This window comes from Crocuta crocuta, unplaced genomic scaffold (assembly GCF_008692635.1).
Source record: "Crocuta crocuta isolate KB4526 unplaced genomic scaffold, BGI_CrCroc_1.0 scaffold332, whole genome shotgun sequence".
NCBI lineage: Eukaryota > Metazoa > Chordata > Mammalia > Carnivora > Hyaenidae > Crocuta > Crocuta crocuta.
The window spans coordinates 937,561-965,493 of NW_027532025.1; the positions used below are offsets into that span (position 1 = coordinate 937,561).

At 38.1% G+C, this 27,933-nt stretch overlaps 1 protein-coding gene across 1 annotated transcript in view; it reads left to right on the forward strand.

Moving 5' to 3' along the window:
- ANKRD42 (ankyrin repeat domain 42) overlaps window positions 1-27,933 on the forward strand; it is a 63,528-nt gene that overhangs the window by 21,559 nt on the left and 14,036 nt on the right. The window contains exons 7-10 of the mRNA XM_077776191.1: window positions 2,644-2,844; window positions 6,702-6,827; window positions 11,559-11,664; window positions 14,676-14,851. Coding sequence (XP_077632317.1) covers window positions 2,644-2,844; window positions 6,702-6,827; window positions 11,559-11,664; window positions 14,676-14,851 — 609 coding nt within the window. The remainder of the gene's footprint in view (window positions 1-2,643; window positions 2,845-6,701; window positions 6,828-11,558; window positions 11,665-14,675; window positions 14,852-27,933) is intronic.

Genomic DNA, 27,933 nt, shown 5'->3' on the forward strand with positions numbered 1-27,933 from the left:
AAAAAGAAACTTTCCCTACTCTTTGGTCATGAAAACATTCTTTTATGTTATCTTCTAGTATTTTATTATTTCACTTTCTTTTTTTTTAATTTTTTTAATGTTTTTTATTTCTGAGAGAGAGAGGCAGCATGAGCAGGGGAGGGTCAGAGAGAGGGGGAGACACAGAATCCGAAGCAGGCTTCACTTTCACACATAGGTCCCCAACCCACCTGGAACTGACTTTTCTATAATACAAGGTAGGGAGTAATTTCATTTTTAGTTGGTTCTTTATTAAATATGCCTGATCATTTTTTAAAGTCTTTTTACCTGATCATTAAAAATTCCAAGTTTTATTTCTTTAAACATAAAAATGCTTATGACTATGTATAGTATATTTTTTAATACAGAGATTAGGAATGTGGCTTCAGTACTACACTAATTGTGTTAAAATCTCTGTCTTAAATTGCTATTTGTTTTTGTTTTATTTTTAAAAAATGTTTATTTTTAAGAGAGAGCGAGAGACAGAGTGTGGTGGGGGAGGGGCAGAGAGAGAGGGAGACACAGTCTGAAGCAGGGTCCAGGCTCTGAGCTGTCAGTACAGAGCCTTGTGCAGAACTCGAGCTCACGGACCCTGAGATCATGACCTGAGCTGAAGTTAAACGCTTAACTGACTGAGCCACCCAGGCAACCCTATATCTTAAATTATTGGTCCAACATTTATTTCTTGAGCATCTACTACGTGTCAGTCCCTCTTGTGTGCTGGGGATATCACAGCAAACAAAACAGCCCAAAGTCCTGCCTTCATGTGATACTGCTCAGCGGGGGACAGGCAATAATCAAAAGAATATAAATTATATTAAGTAGAGATATGTGTGTGGATAAAAGCAGAGACGAGAGTAGAGTGTTAAAGAGGATGAAGTTTATAAAATAGGGTGGTCAGGGAAGCCTTCACTGAGGTGATAACTGGATCAATACCTGACAAAGTTGAGGGAGCAGGTCTTGTTACTACTGTGGGGAAAGAATATTATAGGAAGAAGTAATAGCAAGTGTAAAGCTCCTGAGGCAGGAGTGTTCCTTGCATATTTGAGTAACAGCAAGTAGTAACAGTGAGTCAGTGTGGTTAGAACAGAAATCAGAGAGTGAATAATAGATGATGATGTCAGAGAGGTAACAGGAGCCATGGAAGGATTTGGAGCACAGCAGTGACATGATCTGACTCCATTTAAGAGCATCATTTTGGCTATTTTGTTTATAATAGATTGCAGTGTGGGTGTGGGGATGGCAAGAGTAGAAATAGACCACTTGTGAGACTGATGTAATAATTTAATGCTGCTCTTGGGTTGGAGCCAAATAGAGGCAGCAAAGATAATGAGAAGTAACTGGGATCTGTGTATTTTTTAAAGATAGAGCCAGTAAGATTTGCTGATTGATTAGACGTAGAGAGTGACAGAAAGAGGAGTCAAGGATGGCTTCAGGATTTGGGGCATAAACTACATGGAAAAGAGACAGTTCCTATTAAGTGAGATAGGGAAAGCTATTTAAGGAAAACATGCGCAAGAGGGATGAGGAGTTGAGTTTTTGATATGTTAAGTTAGAAATGCCTGAAAGACATATATGTGTATATATGATGAGTAAGCTGTTAGAGGAATCTCAAGTTTTAGGGGGAATTTTTTGGTGTTTTTTTGTGGAAGGTTCAGCTGAGAAAGTGTAGAGTGAAATGTGCCAGCAACTTTTGTTTTGGGTGTTGTTACATCTTGTTTCTCCTCCATTACACTGGTTATTTAGGTGCTGCTCTACTTCTCCAGAGGCAAGATTTGTTTATTGATTGGGATGTTGCCCAAAACTCACTTCTCCAGAGATGTAAAGGCTCTCTTGTTCTTTGTAGTCACTGCCCTAAACTTGTAATACCCCAGAAGCATTNTCTTTCAGGGATTCCTTAACATTTGTTGTCTGTTCTTGGAGTTCTTGTAGGTTTCTCTAGTCCTTTTTGGCTTCAGAAAATCTCTTTTCTATTATTTTCAAGGATTTAGAGTAGAAATGGTGAGATACTTTGTGCGCTTTGTCTGCAGTTTTGATCCAGTCTTCCTGTTTTTAATAAAAATAATAAATGTCTATGGAAAAATGGCACATTAATGTTTATTCTTGAGAGTGCCAGTGGAGGAGGGGCAGGGAGAGGGGGACAGTGGATCTGAGTGGGCTCTGTCCCGGTAAACAGCGATCACAAACTAAAGTCAGATGTTCAACAGACTGAGCCACCCAGGTGCCCCCATAGTGACTATTTTGGTTTATCTCTTCCATTTTGTTCCAAAGCATTAAAATAAATACATCATCTGTCTTACAAAGCAAGTATTTTCTCATGTGATTATAAGCTGCCTAATTGGGATTTAACTTGTCAAGAAAATGTTCTGGGGCTTGCTTTTTGGTATCTCTCATCTGGTTCTTCACTTGCTAACCATTTAGTCTGTTGCTTCAATGTGACTAGAAGGCTGAGTGAGGACTTGTGGGCTTGCAGAGAAGTTGTTACCATTACTCGCAGTATGTCCCTGTTACATGGGGAAGGGACAGTTATCGCCTGGTGAGGATTAGAGCCAATGTTGTTCTTTCTTTCTTCAAATTATCTTATCATCAATTTAAAAATTAATTTTTTTTCTCTCTCACCTATAGTTCACTTAGCAGCCATGGAAGGTCACCTTCACTGTTTTAAATTCCTACTCAGTAGAATGAACAACACCACACAGGCTCTAAAAGCCTTCAATGATAATGGAGAAAACGTAATGGATTTGGCCCAGAGGTTCTTTAAGCAGAACATTTTGCAGTTTATCCAAGGGGCTGATTCTGAACAAAGTGATCCAAAAGATCAGGAAAGTAAGTAATAAACCTGGAGTGTTGTAGCATTTAATAAGTAGAATAAGTGGAAAAGTAAAAGAAGTTATAAGGCAAATGTTATATGTAAATATGTTACTTATAATTGTCCACCCATTCATTCAGTTTGTTTTCTTTATCATGAAATATTTTAGGCAGAAATATATAGAGATTAATGTAATGAACATTCTTTATGCCACTAATTTAAGGATAAAATGTTATACATACAGTTAAAGTTTCTTGGTTCTCTCACCTTCATATCACTTTTTCTTCCTTCTCAGAGATAAATGTTTTCAATTTATAATTTCATCCTGTGGGTTTTAATTTCAATTTTTTAAGTTTACTTATTTTGAGAATGAGCACAAGGTGGAGAGAGAGAGAGAGAGAGAGAGAGAGAGAGAATCTTAAACAGGGTCTGTGCTGCCGGGGCAGAACCTGACGTGGGTCTTGAACTCACAAAACCATAAGATCGTGACCTCAGCCAAAACCAAGAGTTGGATACTTAACCAGCTGAGCCACCCAGGTGCCCCAGCACATTTTAAATTTAATGTATATATACTTACAAAAATATGCATTACTATCTGTTTGTGGAGTAAGAGACTAACCTGTTCTAACAAAGAAATCCTAAAATTCAGCAGCTTAAGGATTCATATGATACCCTACATTGGAGAGTGAATCTATGCTGTGCAGTCATTCAAGACCTGACTTTTTTTCCCAACTAGCTCTCTCTCGTGGTAGCTAATTCAGCAGGAGGTGGGAAGGGAGCAAGACCTGTAAGGTTAGGACCAGAGATTTTCAAGGTCTAATTTGTACTCATCACTTTTGCTAACATTCATTTGGCAAAAGTTTAGCTACATGGGTGTACTAGCTGTGAGGAAGCCTGGAGAAGAATTCAGTATTTAGCTGAGAAGACTTACTTCTGCTACAACTCCTTTACTGTTGAAGGAAGGGGATTTTAGTGGATGACTAGTAGTCTTTGAAACTTCTCTTAACATCTTAAGGGCATAAAACAGTATGCATTCTTCTATTTCTTGCTTTTTTACAGAAAATACGAAGTCTTGCGGTTTTTGTTAGGCTGATAGATATATCCGCATTTATTAAGTGTTGTATTTTATGAAAACCATTATTTATCCATTTTCTAATTTGACATTTAAATTTTTTTTCGCTATTATAGTAATGTGGTCAGGGATATTCTTGTCTGTGTCTCCTTATATACCTGTACAAGAGATTCTGTAGAGAAGTGCTTCACTACCTTTTTAACACGGAGCACACATAGAAAATATTTTTATGGCACATTGGGATTTGTTGGATGAGGCTGCTTGAGGTGCTGCCTGTCTTCTCTGAAGACTGAGAGTTAACAGCTCTGCCTGGATAATTAGGTGTGAAATTCTACATTAGGGTTTGCTTGATGGGATATGCCCTTTTTCAGCATAAATAGATATTGTTACATCCTTCATTAGAGTGGTTGTAGAAGTTTGCACTCTTATCAGCAATGTTTGGTGGGAATTTAGAGAAATGATATTCAGTATTGTCAGACTTTAAAATTTTTGCCAGTTGATTGGATATAAAAAGGTTTAATCTGTATTTTGATTTGTGTTTTCTTGATTATGAATGAGGTTGAACATCCTTCTGTAAGTTATTGGTTATTCTAGTTTTTTCTTCTATGAATTGCCTGACTATACTTTTCACCCTTTTAAAAATTATATTTTTGCCCTTTTCTAAATAATTTGTGTTCTTTATATAGTCTTGATTCTAATTCTTTATTGATTTTATCTGATATGGATATCTTCTCTCACACTGTGGCTTGTTTTTTCCCTTTGATGATGATATCCTTTATTTATTTATTTAATTTATTATTTATAATTTAAGTTTTTAAGGGGATATACTTTTTTAAAAACAAACTTTATTAATGTATGATTTACAAGTAATAAACTGTATTCACTTAGTGTGCAGTTAGGTGAGTTTTGATGTATGTGTACAGTCATGAAGCCATCACAAGATAGAAAACATTGCCACCACCTCCAAAGGCTTTTTTATACTGCCTTATAGTTCACCCCTCCTTCACCCTCATCCAACTTACTTGCTTTCTGTCACCACAAATTAGTTTGCATTTTCTTTTTTTTTTTTAATGTTTTATTTTTGAGAGAGAAGGAGAGAGAGAGAAAGAGAATGCAAGCAGGGGAGGACAGAGAGAGAGGACAGAGGATCCCAAACAGGTTCTGTGCTGAGAGCAGACAGCCCAATGCAGAGTTCACAAACTCAAAAACTGGAGATCATGACCTGAGCCTGAGTCAGATGCTTTAACCTACTGAGCCACCCACATGCCCTAAGTTGGACTTTTCTCTTCCTTCCTTCCTTCCTTTCTCCCTCCCTCCCTTCCTTCCTTCGTTTATTGTCAAGTTGGTTTCCATATAACACCCAGTGCTCATCTCCACAAGTGCCTTCCTCCATGCCCATCTCCCCACTCCCCCCAACACCCATCAGTCCTCAATTTGTTCTCAGCATTCAAGAGTCTCTCATGGTTTGCCTCCCTCCCTCTCCCCCACTATTTTTCCTCTTCTTCTCCCCCATGGTCTTCTGTTAAGTTCCTCCTAATCCTCCTATACATGCAAACATATGGTATTTGTCCTTCTCTGCCTGACTTATTTCACTCAGCATAACTCAAGGTCCATCCCTGTGGCTACACATGGCCAGATTTCATTCTTTCTCATTGCCATGTAGTATTCATTGTATAGATAAACCACATCTTCATGATCCATTCATCCATTGATGGACACTTAGGCTCTTTCCATGTTTTGGCTATTGTTGAGAGTGCTGCTATGAACATTGGGGTATATGTGCTCCTATGCATCAGTAAGTTTGACTTTTCTAGTGGAACCATTTTAAGATTCATCCCTGTTATGTACATTAATAGTTCATTTCTTTTTATTGCTCAATAGTATTTGATTGTACGGATATACCATATTTGATATATCTGTTTGGCAGTATTACAACTGTCTTGATTACTGTAGCTTTATAGTAAGACTTAGAATTAGGTAGTGTAAATCTCTTAACTTTTTCTTTTAAAAATATTCTTTGGCTAGGGGCACCTGGATGGCTAAGTTGGTTAAGCATCCGACTTCAGCTCGGGTCATGATCTCATAGACCGTGAGTTCAAGCCCTGTGTCAGGTTCTGTGCTGACAGCTCAGATCCTGGAGCCTGCTTTGTATTCTGGATTCTGTGTCTCCCTCTCTCTCTGCCCCTCCCTGGCTCATACTCGGTCTCTCTCTCTCTCCAAAATAAATAAACATTAAAAAATTTTAAAAATATTCTTTGGCTATGTTTCCTTTCCAGATTTAAAAATGAGAGTAGGGACACCTGAGTGACACAGTTGGTTAAGTGTCCAACTCTTGATCTCGGCTCAGGTCATGATCTTGGAGTTACTATCATCAAAAACATCAAGCATTTATTGTGTAGTTAGGCACTAGGTCAGGCTCATTTGCACATGCATGTGTATATGTATATGTGTTTGTATACATACTTATATATAAGACCAAGTATGGTTTTATATGAAGGGTTGAAAATGACCATCTTGTGTTTTGTGGTGGCCTGAGGGAAGAATAGAATATAGCTAAAAATAGTTCTGGTACAATACTACTGGGCATGTTTGGGGTCCTGAGGGGTGGAAGGGCTATACAATTAATAATAATCTTATTTTATGATTTTCTTTTTATTACTTGTTATTGCATCAATCAAACTAATTCCAATATAACATTATCATAATTGAGTTAATACTGAAATCTGAAATGTGTGACTGCTTAAGTCAGAGAAATAATAATAAGCTCATGTGTTTACTAAGATGATGAATTTCTGTTCATAGCCTTAGCATTTCCAGGTCATGTGGCTGCCTTTAAGGGTGATTTGGAAATGCTTAAGAAATTAATAGAAGATGGAGTAATCAATATTAATGAACGTGATAGTAATGGATCAACTCCTATGCATAAAGGTAAGTTATTCCTGCTTCGTTTTCCGTTCTGACATAATTACTATTGAATTATTTACCTTTTAAAGTAATTATCCCTCTACAGAAGTGCTGATGCATAGGGGCACATGTATCCCAGTGTTCATAGCAGCACTTTCAACAATAGCCAAATCATGGAAAGAGCCCAAATGTCCATCAACTGACAAATGGATCAAGAAGATGGGGTTTATCTATACAATGGAGTACTACATGGCAACAAGAAAGAATGAGATCTAGCCATTTGTAGCAATGTGGATAGAACTTGAGGGTGTTATGCTAAGTGAAATAAGTCAGGCAGAGAAGGATAGATACTATATGTTTTCACTCATATGTGAAACAGGAGAAACTTAACAGAGGACCGTGGAGGAGGGAAAGGGGAAAAAAACTGTTATGGAGAGGGAGGGAGGCAAACTCTTAAATACTGAGAACAAACTGAGGGCTGATGGGGGTGGGGGAGAGGGGAAAAGGGGTGATGGACATGAAGGAGGGCACTTGTTGGGATGAGCACTGGGTGTTATATGGAAACCAACTTGACAATAAACTATAAAAGAAAAAAATAATTATCCCTCAGAAACATGTGAAAATGTAAAACTTTCCTGATACCCTAAGGCATTTAAGTCTTCCTTATATGGTACACAGAGTGCTTACTTTTAAATTGAAGTGTGATATTCCTTTTATGATATCAGAAATTCTGTCACATTTAAGGTAATTCCAATAGAAATTCTCTTTTGACACTGACATGTTTAGATATGAAATTCACTGCTAGAGAAGTTTCTTAGGACTAACATTTTCTTTGGATTAAAAATGATTTATTAATTCATGCTATGGCATGAAAAATACATACCAGAACTTGAAAAAAATGTATAGCAGATTTTTACTTCCATAGGAGTATCAATGAACCTTTGATTTGAACATGTCTTAAAGATGTCTACCACTTTTCTCTGTAATCTCTCCTTCCTTCTATGTGTAATTCTAAATTATTATCTAGCTTTTTGGTTTTTAAATCAGACTGTCAAATTGTCAATCCTTATTGGGAGTATGTACTCTAAGATTTATTCTTGACAGTCTTCCTTTTATTTATAAAATAAAAAACCAGATTGTTAAACTACCCCACCTGAAATTTCCATTCCATCAATATTTGATATTATAAGTTTCTTTAGAATCTAATGGCAGGTAATTCTTGTAAAAGTGTGAAAGGGACTCCCGGCTGGCTCAATTGTGAAGTATGTGACTCTTGATCTTGGAGTCATGAGTTCTAGCCCCATTTTGGCCATAGAGATTACTTTAAAAAACCCTTAAAAATGTTAAAGTAAAAGACAGTAAATAGTCTAGTTAATGCAGTCATGTGTGTGTGTGTGTGTTTTTTTTTTTTTAATTTTTAACATTTATTTATTTTTGAGAGAGGTAGAGACAGCATGGGGGTGAGGCAGAGAGAGAGGCACACACACACAGAATCCCAAGCTGGCTCCACACTGTCAGCACAGAGCCCAATGCAGGGCCTGAACTCACGAACTGTGAGATCATGACCTGAGCTGAAACTAAGAGTTGGACACTTCACTGACTGAGCCACCCTGGCGTGCTGGCAGTCATGTGTTTGAATTAGATTTTTATTTTTTATAAATAACTTCTGCTGATCCTAATCACAGACTATGTTCCTGTTGGTTAGGTTCTTAGTTTAATTATTAAAGTTGGTTTCATTCATAAGGAATCTCCAGTATAGGATCTAAGTACCATGTGTACCAGTAGTTATATAAGAGAGAGCTTCGATGGAGTAAGAAGAAGGGGAATGCAAATGGATTTCCCCTACATACAGAGAGGTTTCCATTTTGGCAAATGCTCTACCCTAGACTTGGAAAGTCTTGCTCCTCTATCTCTACTGGCTGTCTAGGGGTTTAATATTTGCCATGGGATTTGCAAATGGGGTGGAGACAAAATGTGCCATATATATGTATAGTTTAAAGTGTGGTGCCTTAAAGCAAAGCCGTCATTTCATATCCTAGATATAACCACTTTTCATTACTAATATATATGTGGAGTATCATTTAGATACTGTAGCAAAATATAAGCTCACTCATGATGGTTAATATGCATCTTCCCAGGAAAATTAAGTTTCATTGATGGCTGGTTTTCAGCCTTTCTCAGTCACCTTTTTACCACTGGAACTAAGATGGAAATGAGAGACCTGGAAGAAGGTTCTAAAGGGACTGATGTATAACCACAGGGTGTTTGGGATGCTGACATAGTGAGAAGATGGGAAGGTGAAACTGAGAAGGAACCAATAGTGTTTGCTCTTCACCCCTTCTCTTGTCAGTCTATCCACTGAGGAGACCTGGGTCCAGGAGTGGATCACATGGTGTGGTAGAGGGATGAGAAGTGGCTACAATGGGGAGAAGGGGCATTTTGTGTACATTTGTCTTTCCTGTCAAACATCTCTATGTTTAGAATATATCCAAATTGGGTAAATAAAAGTTGGTGTCTCCTTAAGATTTAATCACCTTTCCCACATTTTGTCAAACTTTCTGCTGCTTTTCCTTTAATTTTTAATTCAGTAAATAAGCTGCTGTATTTATTATTGGGGCATTCTTCTTAACCATTTAATGATTGTTAAATCCACGATTACTGGTCCTTCTTTTAATTTGCTAAGCCGTAAGTATTGCAAAGAATTTCTAGCCACTGTGTAATTTTATCTGTTCTCTTATAAAACATGGATTAAATTAATAAACATATGCTAACCAGAATACAGTAAGGATCTTGGGTAAAAATCCTTTTATTGTATTTCATTTTAGAGAAATTCTTTTGCCTCCCCTCCCCCTCTTTGTAAACAATATTTGTTTAATAACGTGGAAATGTTTGGTTAAGTTCATTCTCTCTTATAAAACTGTTATCCATGATACATAATTACTATTTTGTAAATCTTAAAGATGGAATATGTTGCTGTCTTTGCCTATAGTGGGGTTATTTCTAAAGGTCTGGGAACTCTTGTAATATTCTTTGTTAACTGGTTTTGGGTTTGCTGTAGGAGAGAGGGAGAAGGCCCAGGCTTTTCAGGGACCAACTCTGAGAGTGGTAGATGGCTCTTAGTGAACAAGAGAAGGGCAGAAGAGTTCGTACAGTAGTGTTGGGGTTCCTCTGTCACTGTTTCTGACTTTGTGTCCTCTTTCATCTGTTGCCAGTATTGGAGGTAGATGCACTTTTTGAGGCACCAAAGATATACCAAAAATTCTTAGTCTTTGATTTATTTTACAGAGGCATGTATATTCAGCACCAACCATATGCTTGCACGGTATAGACAGTATGAGATCCAGACCTGCCTCTTAAGGAGCCACATACTCATAACATGAACAACTAGAGATTTGTAGAAGTCAGGATGTAATAAATGGCAAAAAGGATTTGGTTGTTAAAATATAGCCAATAGGAATTCAAGAGTAGAAACTGAGCAACAGAAGAAGTTGGTAAGGTTAAAGGAGAGTTCATGGGAATTCAGAAATCATGTTATGTTTATATGATATTTAATGGGGTGCAAAACTGTAATCACATTTAACCCTTGTAACTTCATGAAGCAGCAATGTACCCTCCTTGTAAGTATGAAATCTTCTCTAAAAGATAAGGAAATTGGGGTCCACAGGAATCAGTTTTCTTGACTGAGGTTACATAGCTGGTAAGAGCAAAGCTGACATTTTATTAACATTCTGATTCCTTAATTCACTCATCAACTTTACAGACATTTATTGAGAGTCTTTATGTGCCAGCCACTTGCTAAGTTCTTTAGTTTAGTTTTCTCCCCCAGTTTCACAGAGTCTTGAGATAAATCTACAAGGATGGATAGAAGTTAGTTGAGCATATGGTTGAGTACTGGGCATGAGGTGAGAAGATATGTAAACAGAGTTGTGGAGGTGAAAATTAGTATTGAATACATGTATTAACAAGATTTTGAGGGGCACCTGGGTGGCTGAGTCGGTGGAAGTCGTCTGACTTCAGCTCAGGTCACCATCTTACAGCTCATGAGTTTGAGTCCCATGTCAGGCTCTGTGCTGACAGCTTGGAGCCTGGAGCCTGCTTTGGACTCCGTGTCTCCTTCTCTCTGTCCTTCTCCCATTCATGCTCTGTCTGTCTGTCTGTCTCAAATATAAATAAAACATTAAAAAAACCCCAAGATTTTGAAAAAAGTGGTAAATGGTTCTGATAATTAGTGAGGGGCCTACACGTTTTGAGTTTTAAGAGTCAGTAGAATAACCTCTCTATATAAGATGACACAAGATATCTGAAGTCCATGTGGGTCCCTGTGGCTAGATTGTGCTCACATTCTGGTCAGTTACAGGATTAGTCAGGACCTATAGATAGTAGAAGGTGAACACTGGAGAAGGGTGGGGAACACCTTGATTATAGTTTCAAATCCATTCCTTGCTAGCTGTGTGATATTAAATAAATAACCTCGTTGAACTTCAGCTTTTATATCTGTATATAAAGTCCTCTGTATAGGGACTAGCACAGTAGATATTTGATAGAATGTTTGTCTAATGAATAATAAATGAACAGAGAAAGTAACATCTACCCAACTTACTTTTGCTGGTTGGTGATTATAAGGATCACTATTTATGAAAACATTTTCTAATGGGATTGTCCAAGATTTTAAGACAATTGTTACTAATGTTACTAATTGTTACTAATGACAATAACTTTTGTGTGTGTATTTTCTCTTTTGTATTTTTGAAACAGCTGCTGGGCAAGGCCACATAGAGTGTTTGAAGTGGATAATTAAAATGGGAGCAGACAGTAATATAACAAACAAAGCAGGGGAGAAACCCAGTGATGTGGCTAAGAGGTATCCCTGTCTGCTTTACTACTTTCTTTTGTTTTTAAACTTTTGTATATACTCTCTTATACTCAAAAAACTGTGGATTTAATGGAATTATAGAAATCTGTCAAATACTGATGGAATGACAATTTTCAAGCTGAATTGACATTTGATGAGACATCAGCTCTTTAAAGTAATGACTTTCAACCAGGAGATAGTATTGTCCCTTTTCATGGGAGAGAGAGGGGATTTGGAAATGTGTGGAGGAGTGAGTGTCACAATGACTGGACACCAACATGGATATATAGTGAGGTTAGGTGCAGTGCTTAAAACAGTGGTACACAATGGAGAATCGTGTCACCCAAATGCCCGTACTATGTGAAATACCGTGTGATAAAAAGGAATAATCAATTTGGAGTCATATAGGTTTTGGAAAAAAATTTTTGATGTTTGAATTAAATATAACATGTATTATTGATCACCTCAAGGAGGTCCTCAGGGAAAATTCAGTCCATCCATTTGTTCATTTGGTTGTTTTTCTTTCAGTTTCCTGTACACATAGTGTGTCCCTAGTGCTGTAGTTAGTGTTAGGATTACAAAGTTGAAAAAACACAGTCCTTGCCCTAAAGTTTGCAATCTTGTGAAGAGACATTATACATAGTAATTATTATTAATTATAATCATTGTGACATATCACATGTTATGTGTGAGATACAAAGAACAAAGGAGAAAAAGTACCCAGATCTTCCCATTTGAAAACTGTGGGGGAGAAATGTTAATACAGATGATGGTAACAGTTATGAAGGAATCTGAAGGGAGCTGGAATTTATATAGAGGTCAGAGAAAAAATTTTTTTGGAGGAAGCAACATTTATTGCTGGCACTTGAAGGATGCAGAATTGTAAGACAATACCTTGTGTGTTTGAGGAGCTGTATGAGGTTCAGAACTGCTTGAAGCTAAGGTAGAAATATGGCTAAAAGTTGAGAATAAGGTTTGACAGAGTGCCAGGACCTAATTTTTGAATTGCTCTGCAATTTTTGTGAGTTACTTAAAATTTTGAGGGATTTCTTTGAAGCCCTGGAGCATGGTTTTGTGGTTCCACGTACCTAGGATCATAATCAACTCAAGCCCACTTTATTTTTATTTTGGAAAATGGCTTCACCAAGGTATAATTGGCATATGACAAAGCACACATATTTTTATAGTACAAACTGATGAATTTCTGATAAATGCATATACCAGTGAAACCATTACACCATCAAGAGCGTGAACATATCCATCATCCTCAAAAGTCTCCTTGTGCCCCCTTTGTATCTCTTTCCTTCCCCTGCTCCCCACTTCCCTTCCCCCCAGCAGTTGCTGATCTGCTTCCTGTCAATGTAGTTTAGTTTGCATTTCCTAGAATACAGTACATACTCTTATAGATCTGGCTTCTTTCTCTCAGTATCATTATTTTGAGATTCATTTATGTATTGGTAGTTCATTTCTTATTGCTGAGTAATATTCCATTAGATGTAGAATTCCAGAGTATTCCATAGTTCAATAATCCAGTAGCCTGTCGAAGGATATAATCTTGATTATATACATTTGTTGGTGAGCATGCATAAAGCTGCTATAAACATTCACATACAGGTTTTTGTGTGAATGTAAGTTTTCAGCTCAGTTGCATAAATAGGCGTAGGATTACTGGGTCATACTCATTAGCAGTGGAAGAGAGTTTCTTTTGTTTCTTATCTTGCCGGTATTTGATATTGTTTGTTCATCAGAGGAAAATGTATAAATGGCAAATACGTATGTAAAAATGCTCAAAATCATTTTCATTAGAATGCAAATTAAAATCACAGTGAGATTCCACTATATACCTATGAGAACTTTGTAATTCATGCCCCAAAATGCTAGTTGTATGTGTAGTGTTATAGAAATAACCCTGAATAAACTTTTTAAAAAAGTGGAGGGGTTTCTGGGTGGCTAAGTCCGTTAAGCACTTGACTCTTGATTTCAGCTCAGGTCACAATCTCACAGTTTGTGAGTTAGAGCTCCGTGCTGACAGTGCAGAGGCTGCTTGAGATTGTCTCTCCCTCTCCGCCAAAACATGCGCACGCATTCTCTCACTTTCTCTCTCTCAAAATAAAATAACTTAAAAAAAAAGAAACTTGAATTTGGCATAAAGCAAGTACTCAGTAAATGATAGCTATTAAATTGCAACATAGTAGTTGAGATAATGAATTCTGTTAACTTTACAACTTCCTAAAATATTTGTTACCATATCTTTATTTGCCTGATGTATTGGATAAGGTAAGGATAGATGTGTGCAAGTGGTTATATAAGTATGTGAAAAAAGTAGGATTTGAGATTTTGTGTTTAATGAGTAGTTCTCCATGTCATAAGAGAAAACATTAAACACTTCAATTAGCCAGACTGAGAAAAATGCGTAGATTACATGCAAGCATAACATCAGCTCCAAAACCTAGGCTATATTATTGGAAACTTCTTAGAGGTATGGGCAAGATCAAAGAAAATAGAAAATGTGGATGGAAAAAGTCATGATTTTCCATTAAATCTCAAAACCATGCCAAGTATTTTGGGTTGAGGAAGGATGAAAATTAAGGGGGCTAGAGCTACATCGTTACCCTAAATCTGGAAACAGAACTAATTCTGCAATCTAAATTAGGCCATCAAAAAAGGTAGTAAATATAGGTAACAAATAGGGTGGTTCTGGGCTTTCTATTCAGTTGGCCAGCTGTGTCTGGGACACAACACATATTCTCTTGATATTGGGTCTCTTCTCCCAGTTGGATTTTTGCCAATACAAATTATGAAATAACCTTTACTAGGATTCTTTGTCCTTAGTGTCCAGTAACTCTTTGAGCTGGATGTATGTCAAATTGTCACTGACCTTCAGGTACAGCTTGCTCCTTTACTGGTGGATGAGTTGGTGGCATAACATACAGAGTGTAATTTGCTAAATTAAGTGTAAACTGTCATTTCAATTTGAAGGAGATTGTGGATCTTGTTAATTACTGATTTCTTTCCTACAGGTTTGCTCATTTAGCTGCTGTAAAGCTATTAGAAGGGTTACAAAAATATGACTTGGATGATGAGAATGAAATTGATGAAAATGATATAAAGTTTTTTTTAAGACATGGTGTTGAGGGGAGCACTGATGCCAAGGATGACTTATGTCTCAGTGAGTTGGATAAGACAGATGCCAGAAGTAAGTGTGCCAACTCTGTTTTCATTTATTGTTTAAGAGATACCATAGCCAGTTTGTATCACAAATCTGGAATGTATTCTAAAGATAATTAACTGTCTGCAAAGAAAAATACTTTGATATTTTTTGGAGGGGAGCCAGACTAGTACAAATGTTTCTGCTAGGGGTTTCTGAACACATAAAGAGTGTAAGAGGGGTGCCTGGGTGTCTAAGTTGGTTAAGCGTCTGAATCTTGGTTTTGGCTCAGGTCATGATCTCACGGTTTGTGACTCTGTCTGCACCAACAGCATGGAGCCTGCTTGGCGCTCTCTGCCCCTCCTCCACTCATTCTCTCTCTCTGTCTCTCTCTGTCTCTCTCTCTCTTTGTCTCTCTCAAAGTAAATAAACACTAAATAAATAAAGAAAAATAATGTAAGACATGATTTCTGTCCCTCAAGGAAGAAACAGTTATAAGGAGGAAAAATTACTTAAGTGGGTCATAGGAAACAGGGAACTAAACATCTCAAGGATTTCCATGGTTAGTTGGCAAATGGTTTTTACAGATTAATAATAGGAAATATTTATTGATTATCTCCTGTATGCCAGACACTGTTGTACATATCGATGAAACAGTGAATGATATAAAATCTCTGCCCTGCCAGCAACTTTCATTCTAGTGGTGGTGGTGGTGGTGGTCAAGGGAAGGTGATGAATAGCTGATAAGAAAATAGGTCCACAAAGAAAATAAGGTATAGTAGTGCCAAAGATAAGATAACTAGTGGAGGAGGCCACTCTGAGCAGGTGACATTTGAGGAGAGGCCTCTGGAGTGAGCCATATGAAGATCTTGGAAGAACATTCCAAGCAGAAGGAGCTGTATGTGTAAAGGCCATGGGGTGAACTTGAGCTCAGTAAGTGTGGTGGAGTACAATCAGCAAGGAAGTGGTAACAGATAAGGTTGGAGATATAAGCAGGGGCCCAATCAGATTATATAGGGCCTAATTAGGATTTTATGTTTATTTTTAAAATTTTATTTTATTTTTTAAATTTTTTAAATGTTTTATTTAGTTCTGAGAGAGAGAGAGAGAGACAGAGTGAGCAGGGGAGGGTTAGAGAGAGAGGGAGATGCAGAATCTGAAGCAGGCTCCAGGCTCTGAGCCAGCTGTCAGCACAGAGCCGGATGCAGTGCTCGAACCCATGAACCGTGTGATTATTAACTGAGCCAAAGTCAAACACTTAACCAACTGAGCCACCCAGGTACCCCTATTTTTTAAATTTTAAATAGAAACCACTGGTTGGGATTTGAGGTGGGGGTGATCTAACCATCCTAGCTGCTGGGTGGAGAGTAGACTGGGAGGTAGGAGAAAGCATAGCATTTCAGGTGGGTTATGAATGGGCAGGAAGAGAACATACTCACCTATCAGTCTTAGGTTAGATGAAAATTTTAATATAATTTAAATTTGCTGAGGATACTAGATTGAAGTTGTACAAGAGCAGATGCAGAGCGTCTGCACCGATTTCCTGGGCTCCAGGAGTCCTGGATGTGGATCTGGAACTACCAGTGATGCTGGAAAGAAAGCTCCATTCTGGTTTTGCAGCCTTTTTATTTTTAAAGGAATTTTTTTAAGTTTGTTTATTTTTGATAGAGTGTGAATGGGAGAATGGGCAGAGAGAGGGAGGCACAGAATCCAAAGCAAGCTCCAGGCTCCTTGCTGCTAGCACACAGCCTGATGCGGGGCTCAAACCCATGAACCGTGAGATCATGACCTGAGCTGAAGTCAGACGCTTAACTGACTGAGCCACCCAGGCACCCCTTAAAGGAATTTTTTTTAAGTTTATTTATTTATTTTGAGAGAGCGAGAGCAGGGGAGGAGCAGAGAGAAGGGAAAGAATCCTAAGTAGGCCCTGTACCATCAGCATGGAGTCCAATGCGGGGCTTGAACCCATGAACTGTGGAGCCTGCTGGGGCTATTCTCTCTTTCTTTCTCTCTCTCTCTCCCTCCCTCCCTCTCTCTCTCCCTCCCTCCCCCCCTCTCCGCCCCTCCCTTGCTTGTTCTCAGTCTCCCTCCATCCCTCCTTCCCCCTCTCAAAAATAAATATACTTAAAAAAAAAAAAAGTGAGTAGAGCTGAGACCCTGAATTCGGACATCAGAATTTCACCAGTTTTAGCTGTGTTAATCCCTGCATCTCAGTTTCCTCATGTATAAAAATGAGAATGTTATAATGTCATCCCCACAGAGTTAAAAAGATTAATACAGTAGAGAATGGGAAGTGCCTAGCCCATAATAGAGGCTCAGTAAATGTCTGTTCCTTTCATCTTGATGTGTAGAAAGTATTTTTGGTTTGTCAGGCAGGAACAACTAGTTATACCAAAACTACATTCTCTAAGGAAAATTTCTAACTTCTGTCTAGATTGTTAAAAATTAGAAATTAAAAAATTCTAATAGAAGTATAGTTGATGTATAATATTAAATTAGTTTCAAGTGGAGGTGCCTGGGTGGCTCAGTCGGTTAAGTGTCTGACTTCAGCTCAGGTCATGATCTTACGGTTCGTGGGTTCGAGCCCCGCGTCAGGCTCTGTGCTGACAGCTAGCTCAGAGTCTGGAGCCTGTTTCAGATTCTGTGTCTCCCTCTCGCTGACCCTTCCCTGTTCACGCTGTCCCTTTCTCTCAGAAATCAAAAAATAAAAAAATAACATTAAAAAAAACTAGTTTCAATTGTACAACCTAGTAATTCAACAATGGTATATGTTATGAAATACCATGATGTGTATTACTCTATTATTGACTATATTCCCTCTGCTTTACTTTTCATCTTGGCGACTTACTTTATAACTGGAAGTTTGTGCTTCTTAACCCTAAACACCCATTTCACACATACACACCCTCCTTTGGAAACCACCAGTTCTCTATATTTATGAGTCGGTTTCTCTCTTTGTAGTTGTCTGTTTGTAGCTTGTGACAATGTGAATATACTTGAATATATTTTCACTTGGCTAAGTGAAAATAATCCACACAGAGAAAGACAAATACCATATGATTTCACTTGTATGTGGAATCTAAAAAACAAAACAAATGAATAAAGAAATTTTAAGAGCTCCCAGAACATTGTCAGGCAGATCATTACTCTCCAGGGGATGGTGAAAGCCTATTCCTGGCAGTTGCAAGCAAGTGAACACCTGAAGATGCTGGTATCAGGGGCTCCCAACAAACAGTCTGCCTAGATCACCCTGTAGTGAAGCTCAGAGTTAATGACCCCTTCAGAATTTCAGATACCTTTATTGAGATATAATTCACATACCATTCAATTTACCAATGTCTAAGGCCACAGTTTAATGTTATTTAGTATATTCATAGATTTGTGCAACCATCACTATAGTAAATTTTTAAACATTTCCATTATGCCCAGAAGAAACCCTATATTCGTTAGTAATCATTCCCCTTTATCCCTTCTTTCTTCTCCCTTCCCCCCCAAATCCATCACTAGGTAACTAGTAATCCATTTTCTGTCTGTATAGATTTACCTATTCAGGGCATTTCATATGAATGGAATGATACATATGTGGTCTTTGAGACTGGCTTCTTGCTCTTAGAACAATGTTTTCAAGGTTTATATATCCTGTAATATGGATCAGTACTTCATTCCTTTTCATTGCCAAATGCTGTTCCTATATGGATCTACCACATTTTATCATCTGTTCACCAGTTGATGGACATTAGAGTTGTTTTCATATTTTGGCTATTAAGAATACTGTTGCTGTTAACATTAATGTACGTGTTTTTCTGTGGACGTATTTTTTCGTTTCTTTTGGGTATAAACCTAGGAGTTAGTTGGAATTGTGAGTCATTTGGTAACTATGTTTAACATTTTGAGGAACTTCCCAACTGTTCTGCAAAATGACTGTGTCATTTAACATTCTCATCAACAATGTTTGCGGGTTCCATTTTCTCTACATCCTTGCCAATACTTGTTATTGTTTGTCTGATTGATAGGCTATTCTACTGAGTGTGCAGTGGGATCTCATTGTTATTTTTTTTTTACATTTTGTAATTGAAGTGTAATTAACATACAATGTTTTGTTAGGTTCATGGGTACAGTATATATACTTGACAATTCTATATATTACTCAATGCTTACCATGATAAATGTAGTCACCATCTGTAACCGTGAAACATTCTTACAATATCATTGATGATATTCCCTAGTATACTTTTCACCTCTGTGACTTACTTATTTTATAACTTGAAGTCTGTACCTCTTAGTCCCCTTTATTTCATCTATCTACACACCCACATTCCATCTGGCAAACACTAGTTTGGTCTCTATATTTAAGAATCTGTTTTTGTTTGTATGTTCATTTGTTTTTGTTTTTAGATTTCAAAAATAAGTGAAATCATATGGCATTTGTCTTTCTCTGTCTGACTTATTTCACTTAGCATAATACTCTCTAGGTCCATTCAAGTCACAAGTGGCAAGACCTTATTCCTTTCTATGGCTGAGTAATATCTCATTGTATATGTAAACTATACCTTTATCCATTCATCAAAGGACACTTAGGGTTACCTACATATCTGGGCTATTTTAAATAAGTCTGCAATATACATAGTGGTGTGTATATCTTCTAATTAGTGTTTTTGTTTTCTTTGGGTAAATACCTAGTAGTGGAATTACTGGATTTAATGGTATTTCTATTTTTAATAGAAATTTTAATTTTAATGTTTTACAAAACCTCCATACTGTTTTCAAGAGTGGCTGCACCAGTTCACAGTCCCACCAGCAGTGCACAGGGTTCCCTTTTCTCCATATCGTGTCAATACTTGTTATTTTTTGTCTTTTAGGTACTAGCCATTTTGACTGGTATGAGGTGATATCTCATTGTGGTTTTGATTTGCATTTCCCTGATGAGTATTGATTTTGAGCATCCTTGAATATATCTGATGGCCAATTATTTGTCTTCTTTAGAAAAATCCCTATTCAGATCCTCTGTGTATTTTTTTAATGCTTATTTATTTCCTTTATTTTGTTTAGGAGAAAATATACTTTTTATTTTTATTTTTATTTTTTTCAAGTCTCCTCTATTTTTTCTTAAATATCTTATTGTGATGTTCGTTTCCATATAATACCCAGTGCTCATCCCAACAAGTGCCCTCCTCCATGCCCATCACTCGCCTTCCCCTCTCCCCTACCTCCATCAGCCCTCAGTTTGTTCTCAGCATTCAAAAGTTTCTCATGGTTTGCCTCCCTCCTTCTCCCCAACTATTTTTCCCCTTCTTCTCCCCCATCATCCTCTGTTAACTTTCTCCTGATCCACCTATAAGGAAAACATATGGTATCTGTCTTTCTCTGCTTGACTTATTTCGCTCAGCATAACACCCTCAAGTTCCACGTTGCTACAAATGGCCAGATTTCATTCTTTCTCTCATCGCAATGTAGTATTCCATTGTATAGATAAACCACATCTTCTTGATCCATTCATCAGTTGATGGACACTTAGGCTCTTTCCGTGATTTGGCTATTGTTGAGAGTGCTGCTATGAACATTGGGGTACATGTGCCCCTATGCATCAGCACTTCTGTATCCCTTGGGTAAATTCCTAGCATGCTATTGCTGGGTCATAGGGGAGTTCTACTGGTAAGTTTCTGAGGAACCTCCATACAGTTTTCCAGAGGGGCTGCACCAGTTTGCATTCCCACCAACAGTGTAGGAGGGTGCCTATTTCTCCACATTCTCACCAGCATCTATAGTATCCTAATTTGTTCATTTTAGCCACTCTGACCAGCGTGAGGTGGTATCTCAGTGTGGTTTTGATTTGTATTTCCTTGATGAGGAGTAATGTTGTGCATCGTTTCATGTACCTATTGGCCATCTGGATGTTCTCTTTTGNGTTGTTGATTTTTGCTCTTGATTCCCTTGCCTTTGGGGATGTGTCAAGTAAGAAATTGCTGCGTTTGAGGTCAAGGAGGTTGTTTCCTGCTTTCTCCTCTAGGGTTTGGTGGTTTTCTGTCTCACATTCAGGTCCTTTATCCATTTTGAGTTTATTTTTGTATATGGTGTGAGAAAGTGATCTAGTTTTATTCTTTTGTGTGTTGCTGTCCAGTTTTCCCAGCACCATCTGGAAAAACCTAGAGAGGCTGTCTTTTTTCCATTGGATACTCTTCCCCGCTTTGTCAAAGATTAGTTGGCCATACATTTGTGGGTCCAGTTCTGAGTTCTCTATTCTCTTGGTCTATGTGTCTGTTTTTGTGCTAATACCATACTGTCTTGATGATTACAGCTTTGTAGTAGAGGCTAAAGTCTGGGATGGTGATGCCTCCTGTTTTGGTTTTCTTCTTCAATATTACTTTGGCTATTCAGGGTCTTTTGTGGTTCCATACAAATTTTAGGATAATTTGTTCTAGCTTTGAGAAGAATGCTGGTGCAATTTTGATTTGGATTACATTAAATGTGTAGATTGCCTTGGTAAGTAATGACATTTTAACAATATTTATTCTTCTGATCCATGGGCATGGAATGTTTTTCCATTTCTTTGTGTCATCTTCAGTTTCCTTCATAAGTTTTCTATAGTTTTCATCATACAGATCTCCTGTATCTTTGGATAGGCTTATTCCTAGGAATTTTATGTATTTTTGTGCAATTGTTAATGGGATCAGTTTCTTGATTTCTCTTTCTGTTGATTTCTCTTCATTATTGGTGTATAAAAATGCAACCAATTTCTATACATTGATTTTGTACCCTGCAACTTTGCTTAATTCTTGGATCAGTTCTAGTAGGCTTCTGGTGGAGTCTGTTGGGTTTTCTATGTAGAGTATCATCTTGTCTGCAAAAAATGGAAGTTTGACTTCCTTTTTGCCAATTCTGATGCCTTTTATTTCCTTTTGTTGTCTGATTGCTGACTCTAGGACTTCCAGCACTATGTTAAACAACAGTGGTGAGAGTGGACATCCCTGTCGTGTTCCTGATCTCAGGGGGAAAGCTCTCCGTTTTTCCCCATTGAGGGTGATGTTAGCTGAAGGCTTCTCATAGATGGCTTTTATGATGCTTAAGTAAATTTCTTCTATCCCAACTTTCTTGAGGGTCTTTATTAGGAAGGGATGCTGTATTTTGTCAAATGCTTTTTCTGCATCTTTCGACAGGATCATATGGTTTTTATCTTTTCTTTTGTTGATGTGATGTATCACATTGATTGCTTTACAAATATTGAACCAGCCCTGTAACCCATGAATGAATCCCACTTGATCATGGTGGATAATTATTTTTATGTGCTGTTACATTCGAGTTGCAAGTATCTTGTTGAGGATTTTTGCATCCGTATTCATCAAGGATATTGGCCTGTAGTTCTCTTTTTTGTCTGGGTCTCTGTCTGGCTTGAGAATCAAAGTGATGCTGGCTTCATAGAACAGTCCAGAAGTTTTCCTTCGATTTCTATTTTTCGGAATAGCTTGAGAAGAATGGGTATTACCTCTGTTTTAAATGTCTGGTAGAATTCTCCAGGGAAGCCATCTGGCCCAGTGTGCTTATTTGTTGGGAGATTTTTGATAACTGATCCAATTTCTTCACTAGTAATGGGTCTGTTTAGATTTTCTATCTCTTCCCATGTGAATTTTGGTAGTGTGGGTTTAGGAATTTGTCCATTTCTTCTCAGTTGTCCAGTTTGTTGGCATATAGTTTTTCATAGTATTCTCTGATAATTGGTTGTATTTCTGAGGGATTGGTTGTAATAAGTCCATTTTCATTCATGATTTTGTCTATTTGGGTGCTCTCTCTTTTCATTTTGAGAAACCTGACTAGAGGTTTGTGAATTTTGTTTATTTTTTCAAAAAATCAACTCTTGGTTTCATTGATCTGTTCAACTGTTATTTTGGATTCTGTATTGTTTATTTCTGCCCTGATTTTTATTATTTCTCTTCTCCTACTGGGTTTGAGGTGCTTTTGTTGCCCTCCTTCTAGTTCCTTTAGGTGCACTATTAGATTTTGTATTTGCACTTTTTCTAATGCCTTGAAATAGGCCTGGAGTGCAATGTACTTTCCTCTTAGGACTGCCTTTGATGTGTCCCATAGAGTTTGAATTGTTGTATTTTCATTTTCATTTGTTTCCCTTCCATGTATTTTTAAATTTCTTCTCTAAATGCCTGAATGGCGCATTCGTTCTTTAGTAGGGTGTTCTTTAACCTCCATGTTTTTGGAGGTTTTCCAGACTTTTCCCTGTGATTGATTTCAGGTGTCATAGCATTGTGATCTGAAAGTGTGAATGGTATGATCTCAATTCTTTTATATTTATTGAGGGCTGCTTTATGTCCCAGTATGTGATCTATCTTGGAGAATGTGCCATGCGCACTTGAGAAGAAAGTGAATTGCATGGCCTCAGGATGTAGAATTCTAAATATATCTGTCAAATCCATCTGGTCCAATGTGTCATTCACGTTCATTGTTTCTTTAGTGATTATATGTCTAGTTGATCTATCCATTGATATAAGTGGAGTATTCAAGTCTCCTGCTATTAGCACAATCTTGTCCATAAGATTGTTTCTGTTTGTGATTGTTTTATGCATTTGGGTGCTCCCATATTCGGTGTGTAGACATTCGTGATTGTTAGCTCTTCCTGATGGATAGATCCTGTAATTATTATATAATGCCCTTCTTCATTCCTTGTTACTGCCTTTACTTTAAAGTCCATTTTGTCTGATATCAGTATAGCTACTCCAGCTTGCTTTTGACTTCCAGTAGCATGATACATATTTCCCCATCCCCTTACCTTCAATCTGAAGGTGTCCTCAGGTCTAAAATGAATTTCTTATAGACAGCAAATAGATGGATTTTGATTTTTTATCCATTCTGCTACCCTATGTCTTTTGATTGGAGCATTTAGTCCACTTACATTCAGTGTTATTATTAAAAAATATGAGTTTAGGTTATTGTGTTCTTTGTAGGATTCATGCTTGTGGTAGTGTCTCTGGTAACTTGTGTTCCTTGCCACATTTCCCTCATAGAGTCCCCCTTAGTATTTCTTGTAGGGCTGGTTTAGTGGTGATGAATTCTTTCAATTTTTGTTTATGTGGGAAGACCTTTATTACTCCTTCTATTCTGAATGACAGGCTTGCTGGATAGAGGATTCTTGGCTGCATATTTTTTCTGTTCATCACATTGAGGATTTCTTGCCATTCCTTTCTGGCCTGCCAAGTTTCAGTAGATAGGTCTGTCACCACTCTGATAGGTTTCCCTTTGTATGTTAGGGCCCTTTTATCCCTAGCTTCTTTCAGAATCCTTTTTCCTTATATTTTGCCAGTTTTACTATGATATGTTGTGCAGAAGATCGATTCAAGTTACATCTGAGGGGAGTTCTCTGTGCCTCTTGGATTTCAATGTCTGTTTCCTTCCCCAGATTGGGGAAGTATTCAGCTATAATTTGTTCAAGTATTCCTTCAGCAGCTTTCCCTCTTTATTCCTCTTCTGGAATTCCTATGATATGGATATTGTTCTGTTTGATTGTATCACTTAGCTCTCCTTTCCTGTTCCTGGATCCTTTTATGTCTCCCTTTCTCTGCTTCCTCTTTTTCTATAATTATGTCTTCTAATTCACCTATTCTCCTCTCTGCCTCTTCAATCCGTGCATTGGATGCCTCCATTTTATTATGCACCTCATTTATAGCATTTTTTAATTCATCACAACTATTTTTAAGTTCCATAGTCTTTGTAGCAGTAGTTTCTCTGATGTCTTCCATGCCTTTTTCAAGCCCAGGGATTAATTTTATGATTGTTCTAAATTCTTGTTCAGTTATGTTGGTTATATCTGTTTTGAGCAGTTCTTTAGCTGTCATTTCTTCCTGGAATTTCTTTAGAGGAGAGTTATTCCCTTTCATCCTTTTGGCTAGCTTTCTGTCTCTTGTTAGTTTTAGAAGCTTGTTATGCACTCTGTACCTGCGAGTACTGCTGTATTAAAGAAGGTTCTTTGACGGTCCAGGGCCTCTCTGTTCAGGAAGTGTTCTTTGAATGGTGTCTCTAGGTTCTCTTGTTGAGACTTTGGTTATTTTATTTCCCTACTCATAGTGGTATTTGGGACTCTCCACCATGTGTACTTTGGCTTGTTTCTTGAGGTAGCCCTGGAAAAGAAAACAGACAAGCACAGGGAACAAAGGCAGACAGATGCACAGACAAATCCAACAAATAGGGAAAAAGAAAAAGGAAAAAAAAGAAGGAAAATAAAAGAGGAAGGAGGAAAAACAAATAATAAAAATAAAGTTAAAAGAAAAAAGAAGAAAAGAAAAAAGCCCCTAAGACAAAAGGGACAGTCTAAAAGCATATAACCAGAATTCTCCGCTACAAATAAAGAGCAGGGTGTATGCAGTGCTGTTGGAAATGATCAGGCAGAGAGACTAAGAGGCTTAATTCAGAGAGAGAAAGAGGAGAGTATGGTAGGAGGTGAGGAGCAAGAAACAAAGATAATATTAATCAGAGAAACTATATAGTTGGATTACTCCAGAGAGAGAGAGATAGAAAGGTAGTGGTATAGGTGTAGAATTTACATCTAGAGAATGGATTAAATATGACTGTTTAAGCAAACCAATGACCAGAGTGCCCAGTCCAGCCGAGGGGAGGGATATGAATGAGATAAGGGAAAATACGTCTGAACAGAAAGAATGATCTAGAATTAATCACAGCAGTGCATGTATGTTGGTCTTGCCCTGGGCTCTGGTATAAAAAAGCAACTCTCTAGCGGGAATGGGTGTTGTTTGGTGTAGGCAAGTCTTAGCCCCCACTGAGTCCCTCTGCTGCTCTCTGAGGTCCTGCCTTGGTGGTTATTGGGAGAAATATGGCAGCACCCCAGTCCCTCCCCGAACCAAGTGTTGCAAATCACTCTTTTGGGTCTGCTCTCCCTGTGCAGCCGGCATAGCCAAGGTGGGCCGTGTTCTATGTCCCAAGCCACACCTCGTTTCCAGATCTTAGTCCGTGCACTTTATTGATACTGCCCGAAATATAAACCCGCAGGCCGAGTCCTTCCAAGCCATTTCAAGCCGTCTGCTTCCCCACTGGGAATCAAGCTCAGCCGGAAGAGCAGCTGAAAGGTTTCAGGCTGTGCCACTTCCCCTCCGGATCGAGCTGGAGAGCAGAGGAGCAGTTTCACTTGGCGCTGCCTGGGACTGGGGCGTCCAGCTCAAAGTCTGCTCCACAGCTGGAATCAGGATCACTTTCTGTCCCAAGCCAAGTTTTTTCTCTTCTCCAGGGACAGGGAAAGTTCTTTGAACAGTTTCAGCCGCTCTTTCTTTTCCCCTCGACTCACCACGGCTCCCGGCAATGGGGGCTCCCTCCTCTCCCTCCGTATCTCCGGGTCCCAGTCCATTTGTATCTTCCCCAATTCACACTCACGCACCTATAAGGTTGTTTTCTCAGCAGACTCTGTCTCCTTTTCCTCCCAAACTCCTGCGATTCTGTCAGGGTTCCTATGGCTTCAGGCCTTCTCCATTTGAGAGACAGGGGCAAGTGAAATGTATGGAGCTCCCTACTTTTCTGCCATCTTGCCTTGAAAAAATGTGTGCTACTACTAGGTATCCATCATTGAGTTTAATGGTTTTTTTTTTTCCCTAGGAGAGAGAGAGAGACAGCGTGAGCAGGAGAGGGTCAGAGAGAGAGAGAGGGAGTCACAGAACTGAAACAGGCTCCAGACTCTGAGCTGGCAGTCAGCACAGAGCCCGACGCGGGGCTCGAACCCACGAACCGCGAGATCATGACCTAAGCGAAAGTCGGACGCTTAACCGGCTAAGCCACCCAGGCGCCCCATCCATCATTGAGTTTAGATAGTTGTCTGTAAACCCCTTGAAATTATATGAACAATGTCAAATATGTGTTGCTTTTTCTCAAGAGAAATTCATGGCTTTAATCAGGCTCTCAAAGGGGTCTGTAACGCTAGTGCCGAGAGTGGGCAGCGCTTGTTCCAGTCGGCCGCTCAGGACACCTCCTCTGTGTATTTTTTAATCAGATTTTTAATCAGAGCTTTATAAGTTCTTTATATATTTTAGATATTAACCCCTTATTGGATATATCATTTGCAAATATCTTCTCCTGTTCATTAGGTTGTCTTTGTTTTGCTGATGGTTTACTTCACGGTGCAGAGGTTTTTATTTTGATGTAGTCATAATAGTTTATCTTTTCTTCTGTTTCCCTTGCCTTAGGAGACCTGTCCATAAATGTTGCTAAGCCAGATGTCAAAGAAATTACTACGCTATATATTTTTTAGGAGTTTTATGGTTTTATTTTAGTCTTTAATACACTTTGAGTTTATTTTTGTATATGGTGTACTAAAGTGGTCCAGTTTTATTCTGTTGCATGTAGCTATCCAGTTTTCCCAGCACCATTTATTGAAGAGAATGCCTTTTCCCTTATTGTGTATTCTTGTCTCCTTTGTTCTAGATTAATTAATTGACCATAAAAACATGGATTTATTTCTGGGCTGGCTTTCTGTTGTGTTCTTTTGATCTATGTGTCTATTTTTGTGCCAGTTCTAATTTCTAGAGTTTAGCAGTTTATCTTGAAATCTAGGATTCTGGTACCTCCAGCTTTATTCTTCTTTCTCAAGATTGCTTTTGCTACTCAGAATCTTATGTACTTACATACAAATTTTAGGGGTATTTGCTCTAGTAATTTGAAAAATACTATTTGTGTTTTAATAGGGATTGCTTTGAGTCTGTAGATTGCTTTGGGTATGGGTGTGATAGAGAGCCATATTAGTTCTTGCGGTCCATGAGCATTGTATGTCTTAACATTTGTTTGTGTCTTCTCAATACTTTGATCAGTGTTTTATAGTATTCAGTCTTTTACCTCCTTGGTTAAGTTTATTCCTAGACATTTTATTCCTTTCAGTGCAATTATTAATGGAATTGTTTTCTTAATTTCTCTTGCTCCTACTTTATTGTTGTGTATAGAAATGGAACTGATTTCTGGGCATTAATTTTGTATACTGTAACTTTTCTTTATTTCTTTTTCTTTTTCTGAGAGAGACCAGGAGTGCATACACACTTGGGCACATGCACATGTGTGCAAGCAGGAAAGGGGCAGAGCGCGAGGAGAGAAACTGGATCACAGGACTGTGAGATCACAACCTGAGCCCAAATCAGGAG